Source organism: Amaranthus tricolor, chromosome 3, assembly GCF_026212465.1.
Source record: "Amaranthus tricolor cultivar Red isolate AtriRed21 chromosome 3, ASM2621246v1, whole genome shotgun sequence".
Lineage (NCBI taxonomy): Eukaryota > Viridiplantae > Streptophyta > Magnoliopsida > Caryophyllales > Amaranthaceae > Amaranthus > Amaranthus tricolor.
This window is the reverse complement of record NC_080049.1, coordinates 969,018-992,753: the sequence shown is the minus strand read 5'-3', so window position 1 is coordinate 992,753 and position 23,736 is coordinate 969,018. Positions and strand designations below refer to the sequence as shown.

The following is a 23,736-nucleotide window of genomic DNA, read 5'->3' as shown; positions in this document are numbered from 1 at the left end:
CTGTTATTTATCCATGGCACTGTGTGACCATTTCTGGGTAAAGACTACAATTACTTTTAACAGTTGAAAATTGTGATGTTTTGAAAAATTTTTAATCATTTTATTAGAATTAATTTACGATTAATTGAAAAAAGGAAAGATTAAGAGAGACTGAGAGAAAAGTAGGAAAATAATAATCTAACATTTTATTTTCTTTTCCCAACTTGAAAATGACGATTAAATTTAATGGTGACTTAAGTTATTGGCCCTTTTCAAGATTGAGCCCTAGGCGGCAACACTCCTCGCTTACACCCACGGTCGGGGTTGTGTTATTGTAAATATAGTAAAAGCTGAAAATTAATTTAATGATCAAACTTGGAAAAACGAAATCAACTAACTTAACAATGCAGTGGAAAACATGACATTTTATGCTTTATAGACATCTCATGAAATGAAATGTTTCTTTCTTAGATAGATTATCACATTCACCCATTTGGAACACATTTATAATTTTTTTATGGAAAAACAATGCTATTATCACAAAATATAATTATGAATAAAGTACAGTGAAAAGAAAAAGGAAATGCTACAAATTCAAGTAAAGCCCAAAAGGGCCCATTCCATCATACTCTACTTCTTGCTACAAATGAAAACTTTCTCAGATAGATGATCACTTTTAGTTCTTTATTCTTCTTGTTCTACTTCTTCTACTGAAATGGTGGTCATGAAAATCAAGTAAAGCCCATTCCATCTTGTTCAACAATTTAAAAAGCCAAAAAGGCTTCCCTACTGACAATATGTAGTACCCCCAAGCCAAACCAACTATTGTACCACTTACAAATCCAATCACTACAACTTCCCACATCGATAATTTTGTTTTTTCTTCCACATTATCATTGTTCAAAGATTGCACAACATTATTGTTTCTGCATTCAAGTAATGGTGCTCCACACAATTCAAGATTTCCCTGGTACGAATCAGATAAGAAGGTATCAAAATTGTTACCATGGGGTATAGGCCCTTCCAGTTGATTATATGAAACATTAAAAACCTCGAGAAATGTTAAACTAACAAGTTCTTGAGGGATTTCACCGATAAGCCTATTTGATGATAGGTCTAAACCATCCAACAATGATAAGTTCCCGATGGATGGAGGGATGTTTCCTGTAAGGAGGTTATGCGAGAGATTAAGATTTCGAAGTGCTCGCAACATCCCTATAGAATGTGGAATCTCTCCTTCAAAGTGATTATTAGACATATCAAATGTTGACATAGAAGTAATTATCTTCTTATATTCCAGTTGCTTCCCCTTTATTATCATCTTGATGGAGTACATATATATATTATAATTACCAAATTCATCTTCTAAGTACCTTGGACTTCCTATAGTAGTAGACATGTCCATCATGGAACGAAATTGTTTGATGTACATGAATGGCAACTTACCACAGAAATTATTGTTTGAAAGGTCGAGAATTTGTAGATTTGAAAAAGGAGATGTTGCAATCTTTGATAAATTGTTGCTTATATCTTCATGAAATTTATTAAAGGGTAGGCTGAGAACCTCTAAAGACGGAAGGCTACCTAACCAATAGGGGAATACATCTTTGAATTTGTTGTTCCTCAAATTTAGGACTTTCAAGTTTTGACATTTAGATAAAGACCTTGGTATAGATCCTTCTAACTGATTGTCAGTGAAATCTACATATTCTAATAAATCACAAGTAGAAAATGCTGATGGAATGATGCCCTTGAAATTATTTGATTGGAGATTCAATACAACTAATTGAGTACTATTATTGCCCAAGCAATGAGGAACTTCTCCATTAAACTTGTTATAAGATAAATCAAGGATTTGAATATCAACCAAGTTGCAGATAGAATAGTTTTTAAAATTCGTGACATTGTATCCTGGAATGCATGACAAATATGAAATAATTTAGAGAAAGTTGTAGCTTTATAAAATAATGTATAAATACATTATAGTAAAAGAATATTCTACCAAGAAATTTAATCTTTTTTGAAAAGAAAAAAAAATAAATTTGACCACATGACTTCTTAAAAAGTTAGAAATTAGTTTAGAGTACATGTAATCACGTTAGGATAATTCCACTCAACTTTATGGAATATCTTGTTTTAAAAAATAAAACGATAACTATAAACTTAGTGTACTCGTAATCACGTTAGGATAATTCCACTCAGTAAACTGTGCTGTGATGCTTCCAATCTTGGCATATTAGATGTGAGATAATTGAGATATTTTCTTTTTATAATCTTTATTAATGTATACAATATATAAATATCAAAAATCAAAGAAATACATTAAAGATAATTTGATAGAACTTGTTTCATATATTTTTATTGGTTACATTAATCAATGTTATAAAAAAAAAAAGCAAATATGAAAAATCTTAATAATACAAGAAATATATTATTATTAGTGACAAGCGAATTCAAAAAAGAAAATAATTATTTAACAGTTGGAAGTCTCAATGTATGCAATGGCGAACTATTTTGGAAGATGCAATTTAGATAGACATTGCTAAAGATTAGTGTACCTGTAATCTGTGGTGTGATTTTTCCAATCAAGTTATTGTTGGCAACCGACAAATAACTAAGACTCGTAAGCTTTCCAATGTTGACAGGTAACTGACCCGTGAGTTGATTATGTGACAAATCTAGAAAAAAAAGTAACTTACAACTCCCTAAACTCTCAGGGATTGGACCACTAAGCTTATTTGAAGAAACATCTAGGTAATTCAATTTTCCATTCGTCTCCCACTTATGTGGAATACTTCCTGTAAAATTATTTCCGCAAATTTGAAGTCTTTCTAACTTAGATAAATCTCCAATAAACTCTGGTATGAAACCTTGTAAGTTGTTTTGACAAAGAATTAAGTTCGTCAAGTTTATAAGAAGAGAAAAAGAATTTGGTATCTCACCATGTAATTGATTAATTGATAAATCCAAAAAAATCAAATTTTTAAGAAGAGAAAAAGAATTTGGTATCTCACCATGTAATTGATTATGGAATAAATCCAAATGAATCAAATTTGTAAGAAGAGAAAAAGAATTTGGTATCTCACCATGTAATTGATTATTTGATAAATCCAAATGAATCAAATTTGTAAGAAGAGAAAAAGAATTTGGTATCTCACCATGTAATTGATTATATGATAAATCTAAAGTTTTCAACCACTTTAAGAATCCTAATTCATAAGGAAGTACTCCCGAAAGATTGTTGCTAGAAAGATCCAAAACTTGAAGCTTTTGAAGTTCACTAAACTCTGGCAATATTGTACCAGAAAAGTCGTTCCGAGGAAGGGAAAGGCACCGAAGCTCCGACATATTAACAAATAAAGGGAGTGGACCACTAAAGCTGTTATAGCTAAGGTCGAGATGTTGGAGTTTTGTAAGGAGAGAAAGAGAAGACGGGACATGCCCATAAAAATCGTTCCAATAGAGAGATAGGTTTTGCAGGTTTGTAAGAAAACCGATTTGAGGAGAGAGAGTACCATTGAGAGCTAAGTAGGAGAAGTCTAGGGAAATGACAGTGGGAGAGTGAGAAGACGAAGAACAAGTGACGAACGACCAATTGCAATGGTGAGTAGTGTTTTTCCAAGATGATAGTCTTTTAAAAGGATCATCTTTAATGGCAGATTTAATAGCTAATAATGCTTCTTGTTCTGATAATATTCCGCCATTGATGAAGCTAATATTCAGACAGTGAATAAACAAGAAGAAAACAAGAATTCGCATTTTGTTATTTTTGTTTCTTTTACTTTGATGGGTAGAATACTAGAATTGAGATACATGATGGGAGGAAAATGAAAGACTATTTATAATGTGTTAAAATAATCTTGAAAAATGTAAGATTTTAATTAAATATAAAAAATATCTAAATTAAAGAATTAAAAAATTAAAAGTATCTAAGATAATATAATAGAAGTTTCCAGAAAAAGTAATTAAAAAATAAAAATATTTAAGATATTTTTAGTAAACTTGTAACTAAACCCATCACTATAAATATCCATTGATGTAATTAATTTTGAGCAATGAATAAGAATAGTCATTTTACATATTCACTTATCTTCCTCTCTAAATAAATCAATTCACTATTTTACCATCTAAATTTTCCTACACAATGCTATGTGTTCTTTTTGAAAGCAACTTAGGATACTACTTTAATGTATCCTTAAATATGTATCTATTGTATTCAATTATAGCAAATAATTTCATATATTTTAAAAGTAAATTGAATTATATGTCAAGGTCATATGGTGTTTTTAATCAAAATGTATTATTTAGATTGAATTGAACTTAATTGTTTTTAATCAAAATTTATTATATTATACTGATTTTTACTTATCAATGAAATTTATTCTTATTGATTTCGTATTCTTTTTCTTATTCAAAATTACTAATTTTGATTGAATTAAAACTTTTTTTAACTCAAAATAAAATTTTAACTTATAACAACTTATTTTTACGACATAAGCTGATTTTTACTGATTTAAACTTAATTTTATCAAACTTTAATTATTTTTATTAAATAATATGAATTTAAGATGAATCTAATAAGTTCTTGGTAAAAAAAATAAATATCAAGAATTAAGTTTGATTAAGTGGGAATGATGATCTCTTTAAAAAAACTGAAAATGACGATTAAAGAACGAAGTCATAATTGGGAGACGTTTGATAAATCTATTTTCATGTATTATTCACTGTTAATGAACATTAATGAAAAATAGATTTTGATCATATAATAAAAATGCTCCTTCCGCCTCTTTTATTTTGCTACAAAATACATAAAAACCTTCCATTTTTATTTTCGTATTATAGCAAAATTAAATGGATAAAAGAGTATATTTGTACTCTAAGAATCCTCCCCAAAGATTTTTTTGGCAAGATACATAAATTTTATTTTGCACTAACATATAATTCGAATCCCTCAAGTGATAATGAATGAAAATAATTTTGTAGTAGAAAATTTAATTTTATTAGAATAAGACAATCAGTTAAATAATTTAATATATTCAAATATATTAGTTTTATTTTTATTCTCATCAATTAATACAATAATTAATCGCATTACTATTAAGCTAGATAATATAGTACACTTACTCAAAACAATTGAAGCTACATATTTTCTCCGTTCCTTTCCATTTATTTCTAAAAGTAATAATTTTTCTTATAACATATTATATATATATAACTTTTACGCGATTCAGTGTCTTATCTCGATCATTTATATATTGAAATATGCAAATCTAAAAATTATAAAAAGTTAATATTATGAAAGTATGCGATTAGACGATTCAAACAAGATCTCACTTGACTATATTTCTTCTTACACATTAATTACAATAGATAAAATAAGCTTGAACGATTAATAGTATCAAAAACCGTAATGTAGTAAGTATTTCAGAACCGAGGAAGTAGATATTTAGTAGTACAAGTCTACTAAAAAGCCAAGTCAACCATGACTTTAATTAATGGAGCATGAGCTATTAAGGCCTCAAGGTACAACTTTGTCTTTATAGACAAGACTTTGACCTGTATCAGTCAAATGGACCCATGCCCCTCTGAAACCTTCGTTACGCTTACGCTTATGGAGAGATACTCTCTCCATCTTATGAGAAAGCATTATATAATTTAAAAATTTGTGTGTTTTTTAAGTCATATGTTATTAATTCAGAGAGACAACAGAAATATATAATTATTTAAGGAAATTAATTGTGTGGGTATGAACTAAGCTGGTCGGAGAACGAAGAAAATTTTGACATTATCAATTTCCTTCATTTGTGAAGGAAATAGTCTAAACACTAAGCTTCAGATTGTATATTTAGGATATGTTATATACTTTATTATATCTTTTCACACGAGAGTTGTTTCAATTACAAGATTAGATGTAGTTATAACACATACCTTCTTCAAAACAAATGCTAAATATTCCATTAGAAAGGAATGATAGATAAGATTTGAACCACTACAAAAACACGGTGAAATTTCGACTAAATCACCAACTAATCAGAAACAGTCGAAAATTTCCGTCTAACTTACCGACTAACTATAGTCAGTCGGACATTCCGACTAAATTCACTAGCCTAAAATTGTAGGAAAATCCGACTAATCACCGACTGAAAAGATAATCAGAAATTTCCGACTGCCCAATATAGTCGATATTTAGTCGGAATATTTGGAGGAGGAGGAGGGTTGGTCGGTAATCAGTCGGTGGGTAGTTGGAATTTTATATTTACAATTTCCCAATCGCCGTCCTTTTCCACCCTTTTCCCTCTATTACCCTAAAATTCTACAACCAAACATACCTCACTCTCTCAAAAATTTCTTCTCCCTACCCTAAACAATTTAATTTCTTCTAACAAAAATATCATATAAGTATTCAACAAAATATCAAGGTATGTTATTTCTATAAAAGTCATATTTACATTATTTATTATTTTAAATATGCTTTATGTTATATTTATTATGTAATGAAAAAAAATTAATAAGCTTTTTGGTGCAGACATTTATTCGTAATAATTATAAGTACTTACTAGAAGAAGTAGTTTTTCTCTTAATTATATTCTCCTATGTACTATAAAAATGTGATAGAAATGATGAAAATATGTTGAACAAAGCTAATGAAATTCAACATCGTATTCTTTACTTATAGTAATACCTCCCCGCTAGTTGCAACAATTAAATTTTGCATAAAGATAAAAAAAATTTAACTACTAAAATAACTAAAATTTTATTTTTGCAATTTATTAACATAAGTAAAGTTTACAATACTGAATTTCACTAGATTTGAGGAACATATATTCAACATTTCCACTTTTTTATAGTGCATAGAAAAGTATTAATAAGAGAAAAACTACTATTTTTACTAGTAAGTACTTATAATTATCATGCGAACATTGGCTGCACCGAAAAGTGTATTAAATTATTTTTAAAGAATTACCGACTATTTTCCCACTGAAATTCAGTCGGAAATTTCAAAATTCGGTGAACAGTCGGTAAATTGAAAAGCCGATTCCCTTTTCAGCTGTTTTTGTTAAATTATTTTACGGATTTCATAAATTGTTATTTCACAGAATAATAGACTTACGTAGTGAAAGAAGTTGAATCTATAAGCGAAGTTGTAAAGGAGTTTATAATATTAGATATTTAGAAGGGGTTGAGAAATTTATACAATTTGCAAAGAAAAAAAATCATCTGTTCTTTAATAATATTTTGAGTATAGTTGAAATCATCTGATCTTCTTTTGTCCTATATGCAGCTCTATATAAATTACTTGTCATATAATTCATAGCACACTAAACTAATAATATAACATGTATTATTTGTTATATTTTTCATGTAAATTGTAAAACAACAACTATATAGTTGTTTTCATAGAAAATTTGAGACTTCTATAAAAAAAGAATTATATCATGTACTACTTCATTTTCCGTTATATATTTTGTTTTCATCTAAACTTGTATATACCGCTTACCCACGGTTCCCGCCACTAAAAAAAAGGCGTGTGGTGACAAAAAAAACTCAAAAAAATCGCCACCCTTTTACGCAATCCGGTCGTGCGTTTTACACGACTATATCGCGGTCCAATCGCGTGTTTTACGCGACTAGATGTACTAAAAATCACTGCAAAGTTTAAACGATCGTCATTTCTTGTTCAATTATCGGAATTGGGCATATAATATATCGTTGGAAAGCTCTTGAAGTCTAGTTTCTAATTCCGCAAAACCTTGCATTAATGCAATTTTTCTACAAAAAGTTATGGCCAAAAGATTGAACATGTATCAAATTTCTGCACAACACAAACTTTAAACGATCATCATTTCTCGCTCGGTTATCAGAATCGAGCATATAATATAAAGTCTAGGTTCTAATGCTGCAAACATTGGAATTATGTAATTTTCCTATCGAAAGTTATGGCCAAAAGAGTGAACATGTATCAAATTTCAACACAAGCAATTGTTTTTTTTTGAAATTAACGATCGTTATCGATGATTACCGAATCTTTTTGGTGATTATTTTCATTTGTCATAGTGTTTCGATATTGAGTTTTAGTTCAAAGAGTTTTTTTAGAGAGAAGTTAGAGAGATAAAGTTATGAAATTTCATTAAGGGTAATATTGAAATTTCAATATATAAAGGGTGGCGACACAATGAAAAAGATGGCGACTTTTAATAATGCCCAGAAAAAAAGCAAACCTATTAAAATATGTCGGCTTTGCAATTTTAGATCTACTGGTAAATCTTTTCAGTTAAACATGATTCATTATCCAGCTAGTCCTCAATTTATTTTTTAATATTTAAAATATTTATTTACTTCATAAAAATTATCAAAATAAGTACACTTATCCAAAATATTTAAAGCTTTAATTTACATGTCTACTAAAACCTAAGTCAACCATATGACTAAAATTTTACACAACTTTAATGGATCATCATCCACTTAATTAGAAAGCTTAACTTGTAGAAGTCGAATGGAGCATCATCCACGTTAGAAGACTTTAGCGACACATTGGTTCCAGCCACAAGCATTCAACACGTTATAGTTTATACCAATTATATAATCCGTCAATCACTCTAATTTGCCCTGTCTGCTATTTCAGTTCATCTCAATGAATTTGGCCAATATTTTTTTTCTCTTACGAAATTTACCTAATTTTTCTTTTTAGTTTATCCTATCAAATAAAGTCAATTTTTAGTTTTAGTAATGACTCACACTCCTCCTTCAATGAGTTATCACTACAACATTATAAACTCCTTTTTTAATGGTATTTATAGTGGATTTAGAGACATTTATTATCCTCTTTAACAGCATAATAAAATATCATATTAAAGCATTGCGCGATATAGGATGTAGTGACATTTCTCATAAATGTCGCTATAGGCTGTAGCAAAAATTACATATGTCACTAAAGACCAAATAAAGTGTCATTAAATCACTTTATAGTGAAACTTAATACACTAAAAATATAAATCAATGACATTTTTTTAAATATCACTAAATCCTATGACGCGAAGAGTTAGTTTTATTGTAGTGTATCCACCTTGAACTATTATAACAATTACATAAAGTTTACACAAATTGTTGTGAGAGACGGTATCTCCGAGAGACGTATTAGATATATGGGCAAAATATCTCAATTAATACAAAATTAAAGAGAAAAAAATAAAAATGTGGGCTTTTTGTTTTGAGGTCGTCTCTTTGAGAGACGATTTCTCACAAGAGTAGTTGTAAAATATACATACAACCTTTAATCCATAAATTAAGGCTAATAACAATATTCCAATCAAACATTTACGTACGATTTGAAGCTATCGGGTTAGCATCAGTTCGGTGTCGGTTGAAGTTCGTGTCGAGTGTCAATAGGTCTCGGGTTGTCATCGATTACTAATTGGTTTGGTTTTTTCGAGTACAGATCGGGTTCGAGCTTTATTTTTCGAGTAGTTATCGGATACGGATAACTATTGATCAGGTCAATATCGAAATAAGTTAATAGTCGGGTTTTTAATTGATGTATGCTCATTTACTTATAAAAAATAATTACCGATTGTTTTATTAGATATAGCAGATCAATTTATTTCAATTAGTTTTTAGTTTACATATATATATATATATATTAATGTATAAGTGATGGATGTAAATTTTTGGGGTAAAAAACTTGATATTTGTATATATAAATTTGGTGGATGTATAAGTGATGGATGTAAATTTTTGGGGTTAAAAACTTAATATTTGTATATTTAAATTTGGTGGATGTATAAGTGATGAATGTAAATTTTTGGGGCCTAAAGCTTAAAGAATTGGTGGATTACTAACAAGAAATATGTAATTATTAATTAGCAATAGAAAGCAAGATAAGTTTAGATTGAAGTGTTGAAGAAACATCTAAATTTTTGTATTATTCCACTTCAGTATGTTTCTAAGGTTTTTGTAATGTGCTTATTGGTTAATAATTGATTTCAATATCATGGGGAATCTTATTTATTTATATATAATCTTGTTTACAATGTTTCAATATTAGAAATTAGTTTTCAAATATTTAAAAAATCATAATAAGAAAACTGAAATTGAACCTAATTTGCTGAAATTAGGTGAAAAATTGATTCGGTTTTATAACAATTCGATTAACAATCGATTCGGCTTTGTATCAGTTCGGGTTAAAAACAGTTCGATTAATAATCGATTCGGGTTTGTATCAGTTCGGGTTAAAAACAATTCGATCTTAATCGGTTTTAGTCAGGTTACATTCGGTTACGTGCATAATTCGGGTCGGATTTGACTCGGGTCGATCACTGTTGGGTTCGGGTAACATCGGTTAACGTTTATATGTCTGTTATAGAATTCGGTTGCAGTTCGACTTCGATTTTGCCCTTTTCGGTTATCAAACGTTACGAGTGCAGTATCGATTCGGACAATTCCGGTTCGGTAAACCTAAAAAATTAACATTTTTTCGGGTCGGATAATTTTCGATTCCGGGTCGGATTTTCGGGTCGGGTTTGTTTTGAACAGCTCTAAACATTATATTCTCTCTACAAATCATTATTAAAACTTATTTTCAAAAGTTTTTCAATTTTAAGCTTAGAAACAAGAAATTCACACTGCAAATAACAATTTGAGGTAAATTCAAACTGAATTTTTGTTAATTGTTTTAAAAAAGAATTGGAAACTGGTCCTAGTCGCACAAAATGTATGACTTGGCCTAAGCTCAATCCTGCGTTTTGTGCGATTTGGATTTTTTCTACAATTTTTGAAAATCAATAATCACTTTTTTTTTCGTTTGTTTAATCTATATTTGTTTTTGTTTTCCTTTTTTAATTAGTGATAATGTTTTTTATGTTTTTTATTTGCTTACTTTTTGTTTTGAATTTTTTATGTTTTGTTTAATTAATAAGAAAAAATTTTCCTTAATTAATATTAAATAATAACTAATTACTTATGTTGTTACTCCCTCCGTTTCTTTTTGTTCTTCCCATTTGCTTTTTGCACAATTTTTAATATAAATTTTAAACCTCAATATCTCTAAATATACATAATAAAAAATTATAAAAAATACACAATAAAAATATATACATCAAGACGAATCTAACGAGATCTCAGATGGATATATTTTATCTTCTAAATATGTCAAAAACGTTAATTAAATTTCTCTCTGCTTAAGGTGGAATATTCTAAATGAGAAGAACATTAGTGAACGAAAGGCGCATTTTATAATGAAATTACGTATTAATATGACTGTTAATCACGATAGAAACAAGAATATCTTTAGGGGTACATTGTCTAGCAACAACTATAAACCTACGCTGCTTGAAGGGGATCCTTTTCAAAGGGTGTCACTAAGTCTGTCCGTCGTACTAGGTATGAGTAGACGAACAAATAGAGTCAGACCCAGACACCTTAGAACTAGTGCATATTCGTATGGGTTACTCACTTAGTACACATAGATTCTCGGATCTAGTTATGAGAATGAGAGATATAGTTAATATCAGGGGTCTATACGACAAGTTGTTGATTGGGTGGTTACAAGGGGCAGGTTTGTGTGTACACTAGGTCCTGTATTTCTAATGGTCTTGATGTCCCAATAGAGAACCCGATAAAAGGTCTAGGTTCCCGGAGTACCAGGGGACGTTGGTTGGTAGCCAATCGAAATTAGATGATTTGTATACCCCAGTCTGGCGAACCTACGGATATTAGGTTGTTGCCTAGCTGTTAGGTGATTCATTCATTCACATAATTAGTCAGTCCAACTCTATTCTTTCATGATTATGATTTTACTGTTGTTTTTGTTGTATAATGGTTTTTGATAAATAAAAATAAACTCAATGAAAAATAATAAACATCTAATTATTTAACACATAATTTACAACTAATATAAATTTAGATAAAATTTATACTATTTGCTACAACCTTCATATGTCATATATCATAATTTATAACTCATATACAATTAGTTCTTACACATGCTAAATCAACCTAATTCTTTCATATTATACATTTGGTTTGTGTACAAAAACTAATGCTAAATTAAGCTTGGATTTAATTCAAAAAATTCGGATCACCATCAATTAAAAGTTGATCCTTGAACTTGTCATCTTTTTATTGGCAAATCTAAATTAAGCGTGCAATTATTAATCGTCTTCGGTTCCGGCGAGTGAAGTCGGAGAAGATCAAAACCCATCGTTGAATACACAACCAACTGAGGATGATGAAGAAGATGTAAATAATCTACAGTTGGATCCTAAATTCAGTCTCATGTTAAAATCATCTCTATTGGATAGACTTAATTTATATTTATCGACTTAAAGTGATTACTTATAACCTTAAAGTGATCAATATATATATATATATATATATATATATATATATATATATATATATATATATATATATATATATATATATATATATATATATATATATATATATATATATATAATACAATATTTTATTAAAATCCTACAATAATACAACTATTGATTAACCATGAATAATACTAACTTACTGAAGTATTTTCCTAGAATAATACCAACTTTAGTTTATTAACTAATATACTAATTTTTTTTGTCTTATAATCACCTATAGTTTGATTTTTAACATGTTAGGAATTTTATAGGACAACACCCTTTTAAGTTGGTATTATTCATGGCTAATCAATAGTTGGTATTATTATAGGAAAATTATCAAAAAGTTGTATTATTTACGGTAATTTTTCCTTGTAGATATTAACATATTCAAAAACCTAAATTTTGTTTTTCTTTTAAAAAACTAAACAAATAAAAAAAATGAAAACAAAATAGCCGGTTCTGCAAAAACCCCGACTCAAATCTAGTTCGTATTTATTGGTTTGAATAACCGGACAAATTATCTAGTTTTTGAAACAAAATTAAATATTTTGAATCAAATAATTTACATCGATATCGGAAAGCTCAAACAAAGGTGTTGAGGACAATCAAATGGTTCACCCAAAATGAATAATAATTACTTGTTAAGTTTATTTATTGAACCTAACAATGTAAAACATTGCTCTTTCATTTATATACAACTGCAACTTCTAAACGCAAAATAAATCCTCCTGCTAAACAAATTATAGTTGCTAATTATTTTTCCAAATCAACGACTAAAATAAACTCAAATATTGTTTGTAACCTTTTTGGTAAGTCAAATAATTAGAAATAAATAATAATTGTGTTTATTTTGAGCAATGAAATCAAATAGATAAGTTTATTTAAATAAATAATATATTAAACTTATTTTTAAGAGATCAAGTAAAGATTGATTTATTTTTAATAATTTTTTAAATATTTTTTTAAATATTTTTTTAATATATATATTTTGCAGGATGATGAAAGTTCGAGGAAATGGAAAGAGCAACTCCTTGGAAACGTTGACTTTGAATCAAGCGAAGGTATGAAGTACTTCTTCTGTTTCACTATACTCGTTACATTTGACTTTTTAACCAATTTAATGTGTTATTTTGATAATTTATCTATCGAATTATACACATCTAAAAATTGTATAAAATTAATATTATGAAAGTCTGCGATTAGACGATTCAAACAAGATTATATTTGACTATATTTTTTCTTACAAGTTAGCTACAATATATAAAATAAGTTTAAACGATGACCAATGTCAATAATCATTAAGTAACGAGTGTTTCAGAACAAAGAAAGTAGTTTTTATTATAGGTTGAAATTTAATATTGGACTCCTTCGATTTTGCTTTCAAGTTAGTAACAACATTATCTCTGGTCTAAGATACATCAATACTGTTTGGAAAACTGGTCTTATAGGTACTTTTACTTTTTATTTTCTTTTCTTTTTTCTTATACTAGTATAACTAAATCACAAATTGTTGTATAACATAGTCTTATCAAGAGGCGCGTGTAGAAAACTGCATAAAATCAGGATATTAGCATGAAATAAGAATATTAGTTTTATAGTATTTTTTCTTGTTGCCTTAATTAGTTTGCCTAATTGTGTATTTATAGAGGCATTGTAATCATTCCAAATGAATACAAAACGAGTATTCACTCAAATCCCTTATTCCGCTATTTTAATTCTTTTCAGCGCGCTTCATATTCGAGTTAAATAGCCTATTTAATAATTTGGGAATTACAATCTTAAAATTTAGCACTTTTTACGATTTATAATTTTAATGTTTATTTTTTGCGAATTACAATCATCAAAAAATCATAGTCTATAGCATTCATGCCGAATCACATATAATCCCAATCATTTTGGTGGTCGGAATTTTAGGTAAAGTACGTAGTCGGAATTATGTGATTTGGCCTTAATGTTGTAGATTTTGATACTTTGGTGTTTGTAATTCGCTCAAAAATTTAAATTTTAAAATTTTTCTATACAAAGACACCTTGATATACAAAATATATCAAAAATATATATAGTCAAAGCTTATAAAAATTAGAGGTGTTGAGTGGTTTCTCACTTTACTCACATATTTTTGTAAAATCTATAGACTCTAATCCTATGATTGATGATAGAATTAATGTTTATCCATAGAATTTCTTAGGTTTATTTCATATTCACAATTGTAAAATTACTCTTATATGCAAAGAAATTACGTGCTCTATTATTTAATCGATTTTCAAATATCTAAAATTCTCTTTATAATAAATACAAAGAAATTATATACTCCATGATCTCTAATGCTTCGGTTAATCAATAAATAAATTATTTTATTTTCATGTGAAGTTGTTGCTAGTATGATTAATTTGTGTATTATACGGCCATTATACCATACCATAACATAAAATTATACACAGTAAATTCCCTGATGATAGTAGAGTTCGAATATATATAAAAGAGATAAATTATAAAGATTCAACTCCCTTAAATGATGATAATTCAAAACACATATTAATTAATCAAATAAATTAAGTAATTACATTTAGTTGTTTAAGTCAGTCTAAAATCATATTGGATATAAATTTAATAATTGATATATATATATTTAAGTTCAAATTATTGAAATATGCTTAAATAACTTAAGTTTATCTTATGGTTAAATTTACAGGTCTTGAAATACGTTTAAATGTCTTGAAGATAATTACGTTTATGATAAGGTTATTTTTGTAATTATATTTGAAATATTTTAATATGTCAAGGTTCATTAAAATTAACTTTGAAATATTTTAATAGGTCAAAGTTCATTAAAATTATATTTGAAATATTTTAATAGGTTAAAATATTAAAATTAAGTTTGATTATATTATTACACGGTTTGTTGTTAATGTTTGAATATTTGATTTTGAATTTAAATTATGTGCTTAAAATAGTTGATGATTAAAAATATTCATAGTACAAGCTAAACACGTTTTGTTATTATTAGTACACGTTATTATTTGAATTTAAATTAGTTGTTATGATAATTAAAGAGTTTCCTATGAATAAGATGTTATTTAAATTAGAGAAAATTCTATAAAACTACCTTTTCTATACCTGTTTTTGCAAAAAACTACCTTATGTAATTTTTTTTCCAAAAAACTACCTTATGTAATACTTATCTTTGCAAAAGAGTACCATTTGACAGATTTGAATGTTTGACCGTCAATATAGACGTTTGACTTTCACGTGGCAAGCACGTGCCCCTTTTATATCTATCCCTTCCTTCATTTCAGAAATTCCATGCCATTTTTCCCCTTCCTCCTTCGAAAAAAGCCCTAATTTTTCCCTTTCCTCTTCGAAATCCCCAAAATTACTCCCCTTATTCTTCAAAAAACCCTAAATTAATCTCGTTTTCCTTCGAAAAACCTTAAATTTTTGCTAGTAATTAGTAATGTCATCTTCTTCCTCAACCCAAAACTCGAAACCTGAAATCTGTGGCTGTGGAGTTCCCTTTGCAATGAGGGTTTCATGGACCAAGGATAATCCAGGAAGAAGGTTTAACAGTTGCGTGTTTTATGATCCTGATACAAATTGGAGGGGATGCAAGAAGTTTAAATGGGTTGATCAACCTGAAATGGCTGTTTGGCAAAGAGAAGTGACGAACAAGCTTGTGGAGGAGAAGCGACAATTGGCAACCGAAATCAAGATCTTGACATCAAGGGTTTGTTGCTTGGAACATGAAAAGGAACAAGCAATTTCAGAAATTAAAAGGATTAAGAAGAAATGGATGATTGAGAGGAAGCATGGAAATCAGTTTACAAGCTTTGCATTAGGGTTTTTCGTTTGTTTTTTGTTAGTGTTTGTTGTATTAATCAAGGCTATTATTTGAAGTTTAGGACCTATTTAAGAATAATTGTAACAGTGATTTGGGTATTGTAAATTGTTCATGATCATTGAATGAATTAATCTTTTATTTTGTCAATTTAATTTCTTTTGCAGGTTGTGTTTGCTGTTTGTTGTTTGGTGTGTTTGTTTGTTTGGTGTGTTTTTGCTGTGTATGGTTAATGTAATGTGGGTTGTTGTGGTTGCTGTGTGTTTGATGTTTTTGGTGTGTTTGGTGTTTTTGCTGTAATGTGTATGGTTAATGTTGTGATTCAGCCTTAAACAAAATCAGTTCAGCACATGATGAACATTGATCTGAAATTGATTCAAGGCTGTAATGTACTGTAATGATCAATTGATTTGAACATTGATCCTGATACACACATACAGCACATATAGCATGTTGCTTTGATTACCCTTGTTAGCTGATTCAGTAGCATCTTACTCAGTAGCTGATTCATCAAGTTGCTGTCATGGCATGTTCATCTAATCTTCTGCAAATTGATCATGATACACACATACAACACATATCTAATGTAATGATCTTAATCAGCACATATAGCATGTTGCTTTGATTACCCTTGGTAGCTGATTCAGCAAGTTGCTTTGATACACACATACAGCACATACAACATGTATTGATTCAACTATTATACAGCATGTTAGGCTATGTGATACAGCATGTATTGATTCACTTTGATACAGCAGCTATTCTGTTATTTGTTAGGCTATGTGATCAGAACAATTCATTCTTACTAAATGAACTCAACACAATCACATTGATCTGAACATTGATCCACTATGAACAGCACAGCACAGCACACTCAACACAATCACATTAATCTCAGTGTATGTCTTACATTAATTCAGCAAAGCACAAATCTCCACAGAACATTTGATTACATGCTGTTCTTCTAAAAATAGAGTATATGTCTTACATTAATTCAGCACATTAAATTCAAAGAAACATAGTACATTATCAATTCAAATACAGCTCTATATTTGACTTTGTTGATCCACTATACATGAAGTGGATGTTGCTGTTCCGGTTTGCGTTTGTTGACTGCTGGTGCAAGGATTTCCCATTTTAGGCCTTCCACCCTTTGACTTCCCCCAGTTGGATTTGATTTTGCTGGATTCTTGCATTTTCTTTTGTTGTGGCCTAAGTTACCGCAATTACCACATCTTCGTTGCTTGAATTCTCGAACAACATTTACAGGATTGTTACCTCCTTTACCTTCATCGTTTTCCTTTTTTCTTTTCTTCATTTTAGGCCTTCCAGGCATCTTTCGAAATGGTGGAGGAAGAGGTTTTGCTAAAGTGGTTGTCGGCCACATTTCGCGTCCTGGCATACCATAAAACTTCGGAGCATACGTCTTTGCATACGTTTCTACAAGATACGCTTGATGGACAAATTCAGTAGCATCCAATTTTCTAATACAAATACAAGCCATGGCATGTTTGCAAGGGATCCCAAGAAGATTCCAACTTCCACAGAGGCATGTCTTATTGGTCAAATTCACAACGTAACTTTTTTCATCATCGTCCACCTCAAACTCAGACACATCCACTGGGATTACTCTCAAACCATATATTTCCTTTGAATTTTTTTCAATCATTTTGGAGATTGTTGGCATTAACACACCTCTAAAGTTACCCAATCCTTCTCTTTTGGCTGCACTCCGTTGCATCACATATCTCCTAATCCACTCCATAAGAGAAATGATGGGCTTTCCCCTAGCTTCTACTAACACATTATTAAATGACTCACAACAATTATTTAACAACATCCCAGACTTACTCCTAATAGGAAAAGCATGCCTAGACCAGTGTTTAGCAGGAATAGCAGCTAGATATTCATATGCTTGAACAGAAATATTCTTTATTTGATTCATTTCTCTATCAAAATCAAACTGTAAAGGGTAAGATCAACACTAATTAGTTCAACACTAAAATCAAACTGTAAAAGTTAAATTATGAAACATCCATACCTTGTTGTAAGCTCTTGCTGCTTTCCAAAAGTGATGCTTGTACAACTCTCCAGGGAACTTAATCTTAAAGTTAGCCCATATATGCCTACAACAGAACCTAATTTCGGCTTCAGGAATCACTGCGTTTAAAGCTTCAATCAAACCCTACATTGTGAACACATTAGCATTTAGAATGTTAATTAGAATTCAAACAAATTATAGAAATCAAACAACTAAGTTCATACCTTTTGCCTATCGCTCATGAAGGTAAAATCTTCACATCCTGCTTGCACCCAACTACTTGATGAACTAACCGACTTTAGGTCTTCTACAAGGAGATTTAGAAACCAAGTCCAAGTTTCTACGTTTTCTGTTTCGACGACAGCCCATGCAACAGGGAAGATGTTATTGTTCCCATCTTTACCTACAGCGGTAAGCAAAATCCCAGGAAATTGTCCCTTCAAATGCGCCCCATCAACACATATAATAGGCCTACAACCAGCAACAAAACCCTCCTTACATGCTGGCAAACATATATACATCCTTTGAAACAAGGGTGGAGGTGTCTCTATTCCGATGCATTTGACGATTGCAGTGCTTCCAGGGTTATACCTCCTTATTGCTTCCGCATAATCCCACACCCTGCTATACTCTTCACTAGCATCACCGACTAACATTTTCTTTGCAATTCTTTTAGCCATGTAGCATTTAGAATATTTCACTTCACAACCTAACTCCCTGTTTACCCGTTTCTTAAATGCCTATAATTCCCAATTTGGATTTTCCCTCCAATCCTGTATGTATTTCTCAGCTAAATACAAAGCAGTGACTTTGTTATTTTGGTGTTGGTGACCACAAGTGTGCTCGGGAAAATAACTCCTTATTTGAAGTGTCTCCTCATCTTTCAACTTCACAGCATGAACCTTAAAAAAACACTTCTTATCGTTCCCACAAACACAGTTCACAATTCTACCTTTCGATTTAACGCAATCGCATCTATTGTAGCAATAAACAGTTATCCTAGATCTACCATTATGCAGGTAACAATAATTGTAACCACATTCAATAGCATGGTACCTTAACGCTTTTCTAAAGACATATGTAGAAGGGAACTTAAGGCCTAAAGACAAAATGATCTTACCCTTAAAATCAACCTCAGGATTGAATGTAGGATAGCTTGCTATACCTTCCTCATCAACATTCAATGCACCCAAATCAACATTTTCAAGCTCCAATTCATCATCATTAACGTATATGTCTCTATTGTTTTCCTCATCAACCTCCTTATCTACTAACAATCTAATTTCATCATCACCTATAAACACATCATCAAGACCATAAACTACATTTTCTGCAAACAAATCTGAATCATGCTCATATTCATCCTCATCACCGCAATTGTAGTCATCATCACTGCTAACCTCAGATTCAGAAAGTTCTTGTTGTAGGGTTAAACCTCTCTCAAATGGTGTAAGGTTTAGGGTTGAAATAGCATCTGAGTTATTTGTTTCAGATCTAGGGTTAGCACTAATACATTCTTTATAACCCGTACATGTGTTTGGTGGTCCCATTTCCCCAACATCAACAACTATATTTGCTCTTTCCAGGTCATCCACAACCTCATGTGCCACATCATTTCTTTCAAGCTCCACCTCATCCTTCCTAACATTGACCAACTCATTTGCCAACTCAGAATGCTGCATTTTCGAAGTACTTGCTTTTTTCCAGATTTTCAATTTCTTCATTTTACAGATTTATCTAATTTAAGGAACCATTATACATTATTCTCAAGCAACAACAATCAATTAACAAATGACAACATAAAAACAAGAAATTAATAACAAAAATTAAAGCAGCATTTGAAATGAAGGCTCGACATTACAGACAACAGAAAATTTAAAAAAAGAAGAAAAAATCCGTAATTCAGTGGTGAAACATACCTCTAAATGTTAGACGCTTCAGCTGGAAGATGTCTCAACGAACAAGAGAGCGAATTGAAGAGCTTTGAACAGCTATTTCGAAAAGGATAACCCGCTTTCTTCGAAGAAGAAGAGAAAAGCTTATGGAATTCGAAAATGGATTCTGAAATGATGAGCACAGCAATGAAGAAGGAAGCACAAATTAATTGGTCACGTGCTTCACACGTGATAGTCAACGTCAGTTTTGACGGTCAACACTAACCAATTCGTTAATAGGTACTCTTTTGCAAACAATATTATTACATAAGGTAGTTTTTTGAAAAAAAAAATAGAAAAGGTAGTTTTATGCAAAAGCAGGTATAGAATAGGTAGTTTTATAGAATTTTTCCTTTAAATTAATACTAAAATAGGAAATGACTATTTAAATTAATGCTTAAAATAGGAACTAATTTGAATAAGTATTTACACGTTGATTAATCTGGTTTTCCTTAGTTTTCAATGTCTTGTATGAGTTCTAACGTGGCAGCACAACATTGGTTATTAAAAACAAATTACACCAACAATGACAAAAATATATGAGCTGTCAGTACACATCAGTTTGAAATAAAGCTCAAGGTCTTGAAGACTGGCACAGAATATCCAGATCGAAAAAATTAACGGATGAAGTTTTCTTGCTCCTCAGGGATGTGTCACTAGTGGAAAAAAACGTATTTGCTGCTTATCATTTGCTGCGGTTTTTGTATATACGCAACAATAAATAGGAAAAAGAATAAGAAAAAAAAACCATTAATTGCTGCGGTTTTAGGACTTGACCGCAACAAATACTTAGTAGCACAATTAATTGTTGCGGTTATGCTAAGGCTCGCAGCAAATAACGCTTTTAATTGCTGCGGTTAATTGAATGCCCGCAACAAATACTCATGTGCAGCTTTCAATTGTTGCGGTTAATCGAGGGCCCGCAGCAAATACTTTCATTTCACAAAATTAAAACCCGCCAATGCAACGTAACATTACATTTCATTTCACAAACCCGTTTCATTCTTTGCCATTAACGTAAACTGTTGTATCTCTCAAACCCACCATTTTCGCCATTCAATGTTTCATTCTTCATCTTCATCTTCTTCTAAAAACCATAAATTCTTCATCTTCAAAACCTGTTTCAAACCCACCATTGAAAAACACTCGAAAAACTAAGCAACTGACTGTTTCTTCAAACTTGTTCTTCATCTTCAAATCCACGAAATTTGGTCTTGTTCATCTTCAAAACCTACGACATTAAGGTATTTTTTTCTCTTTTTAATTTGTTAAGCATTTAAGTTTTGCAAGATATTCATGAAAACACTCGAAAATTAAGGGCAACTGTTTGTATACTAATTTTGTTTCTCTGTTTTTCGTTGTAGATAACATAACCCACGAAATCAAGGTAATTATATTTATTTTACTAATTTGCAAGTTCATATCTTTGTTGTTTTACATGTAATTTAGTAATTTAGTGCTAAAGATATCAAATTATTTGTGAATTTTACATTATTCAAGTTTATGGTATTAGTTTGTAAAATATTTGTGTAATTTGTTAAAAATGTGGTTTGTTGTTATAGTTATGTCTTTAACTATTAGAATTAGAATATGATTTTATTTACAATGTAGTGCTTAATATTGAAGTATGAAGTATAGAATTAGAATATGAAGTATGTATATTTAGGGTTAAATAGATTTCGTATAAATAAGTATATATTTTTAGGGTTAAATATGTTTGTTATAAATAAGTATATATGTTTAAAAGTTGTGGATTAATTTTGTTTTGAATTAATTAATCACACTAATTAGGATGACAAAAGATCGTTCTCGGATGTATGGAAGCATTGAATCATTGGAATTTATTGATGGCGTATTAGAATTTTGTAGTATTGCGGTTGAACATCAAGTTAGGACGGGGGAGTTGGTTTTTATTGCCCATGTGTCATTTGTGGCAATGTATCAAAGGTAGATAGTGTTGATATCCTTAGGGAGCACATACTTCGACGTGGGTTTAGGCCTCAATATCATGTTTGGGTTTGGCATGGTGAGAAGGGAGTTTACAAAGAGAAAAGTGTTGTTGAGGACGTCAATAATGTGGCCGATGTCAATGAGGATGTAGTAGATTATGTTGATAGGTATGAGACAGATGAAGAGAATGTCAATGAGGATGTGGATCGTCTTGATGAGATGATGGAGGGAGTCGAGGATGAGTTAGGAAAATGTCCTCGTGTTTGTGAAGTGGTTAGAATTGTAAATCATAGTCATACTCAATAATGTGGCCTCAAACTTGGTTTGTTTTGCACGAAACTTAGCACACAACACTATTTGGTATATATTATTGTGTTGAAGTGGTTAGAATTGTAAATCATAGTCATATGCTAGAAATTACGTGTTAAGTTGCGATTTTATGCGTTTTTAAGTATTTTTGCCACTTTTGCGCATAGCTCAAACTTGGTTTGATTTGCACGAAACTTGGCACACAACATTATTTGGTATATATTATTTTGTTGAAGTGGTTAAAATTGTAAATCGTTGTCATATGCTAGAAATTACGTGTTAAGTTGCGTTATTAAGGGTTTTTAAGCGTTTTTGGCACTTTTGCGCATAAAGTAGCTCAAACTTGGTTTGTTTTGCACGAAACTTGGCACACATGTTTTGAAGTGGTTAGAATTGAAAATCATAGTCATATGTTAGAAATTACGTGTTAAGTTTCGATTTTAAGGGTTTTTAAGCGTTTTTGGCACTTTTGCGCATAAAGTAGCTCAAACTTGGTTTCTTTTGCACGAAACTTGACACACAATACTATTTGGTATATATTATTGTGTTGAAGTGGTTAGAATTCTAAATCATAGTCATATGCTAAAAATTATGTGTTAATTTAGTTGCGATTTTATGCGTTTTTAAGCTTTTTTGGCACTAACATCTATTTTCTCTTAGTGCTTTCAACAACATTCTAATTCCGTTGATTGCGGCTACTACACGTTGAAATACATGGACGATATTATTAAATCCGTGAAGGAGGTTGGAGTCGAAAATATAGATGCCGTAAGTATTTGTTACGTTCTTAAATTATATTATAATATATATATTTACTATAATATTAATTATTATGTAAAATCTAATGTTTATTAATCTTTTAATTTTATATTATATTATAGGTTTTATACGACATTCCGAGGGAAATGCGCACTCTGAGAAATGGAGAGATGCGCGAATTAAAAGACAAGATTGCCGCGTATCTTGCTAATTTTTGTCCTTGATAAATTGTAATTAGTATAGATATTTTAGGACTTTAATGTATATTATATATATGTACGTACATAATATTATATTATATATACGATTGAGAGTTTAATATTACAAAGAGATTATTGGTGATTATTTGTGATTATCATTGGATTATTGGATTAATCATTGTTTATTACATTGTACATTATTATTGGATTAATATTAGTATTAAACGAAAAAAGAAAAAAAAATACTAACCATTTGCTGCGGTCAACCCCTAACCGCAGCAAATAAGTGAGAGTATTTGCTGCTGTCAACCTCACAACCGCAGCAAATAATCTTACTTATTTGCTGCGGTTGTGAGGTTGACCGCAG

General features: G+C 30.3%; 2 protein-coding genes across 3 annotated transcripts; both read right to left on the bottom strand.

The window, feature by feature from the left end:
* Window positions 1-278: 278 nt before the first annotated feature.
* LOC130808006 (receptor-like protein 52) lies at window positions 279-3,784 on the bottom strand. 2 transcript variants are annotated; one of them, XM_057673439.1, is made up of 2 exons: window positions 3,138-3,784; window positions 279-1,890 (listed from the first exon to the last, which is right to left on the bottom strand). In XM_057673439.1, exons 1-2 carry the CDS (start codon window positions 3,736-3,738, stop codon window positions 656-658), a joined length of 1,836 nt encoding a protein of 611 aa, XP_057529422.1. In that variant the 5' UTR covers window positions 3,739-3,784; the 3' UTR covers window positions 279-655. The 2 variants fall into 2 exon arrangements, with proteins under 2 accessions (XP_057529422.1, XP_057529421.1); XM_057673438.1 differs by having other exon boundaries at window positions 280-1,890; window positions 2,538-3,784.
* Window positions 3,785-17,245: 13,461 nt separating this feature from the next.
* LOC130807668 (uncharacterized) lies at window positions 17,246-18,897 on the bottom strand. Its single transcript, XM_057672969.1, has 3 exons — window positions 18,442-18,897; window positions 18,218-18,361; window positions 17,246-18,139 (listed from the first exon to the last, which is right to left on the bottom strand). Exons 1-3 carry the CDS (start codon window positions 18,895-18,897, stop codon window positions 17,246-17,248), a joined length of 1,494 nt encoding a protein of 497 aa, XP_057528952.1.
* Between the last annotated feature and the right edge of the window lie 4,839 nt (window positions 18,898-23,736).

Coding starts and splice junctions, on each gene's coding strand:
- LOC130808006 (XM_057673438.1), bottom strand. CDS start 3,738: ATGCGAATTCTTGTTTTCTTCTTGTTTATTCACTGTCTGAATATTAGC. Junction 1,891..2,537: donor AATCACACCACAGATTACAG/GTACACTAATCT, acceptor CATGCATTCCAG/GATACAATGTCACGAATTTT.
- LOC130807668 (XM_057672969.1), bottom strand. CDS start 18,897: ATGGCTAAAAGAATTGCAAAGAAAATGTTAGTCGGTGATGCTAGTGAA. Junction 18,362..18,441: donor TCATGAGCGATAGGCAAAAG/GTATGAACTTAG, acceptor TTCACAATGTAG/GGTTTGATTGAAGCTTTAAA. Junction 18,140..18,217: donor CAGCAAGAGCTTACAACAAG/GTATGGATGTTT, acceptor TACCCTTTACAG/TTTGATTTTGATAGAGAAAT.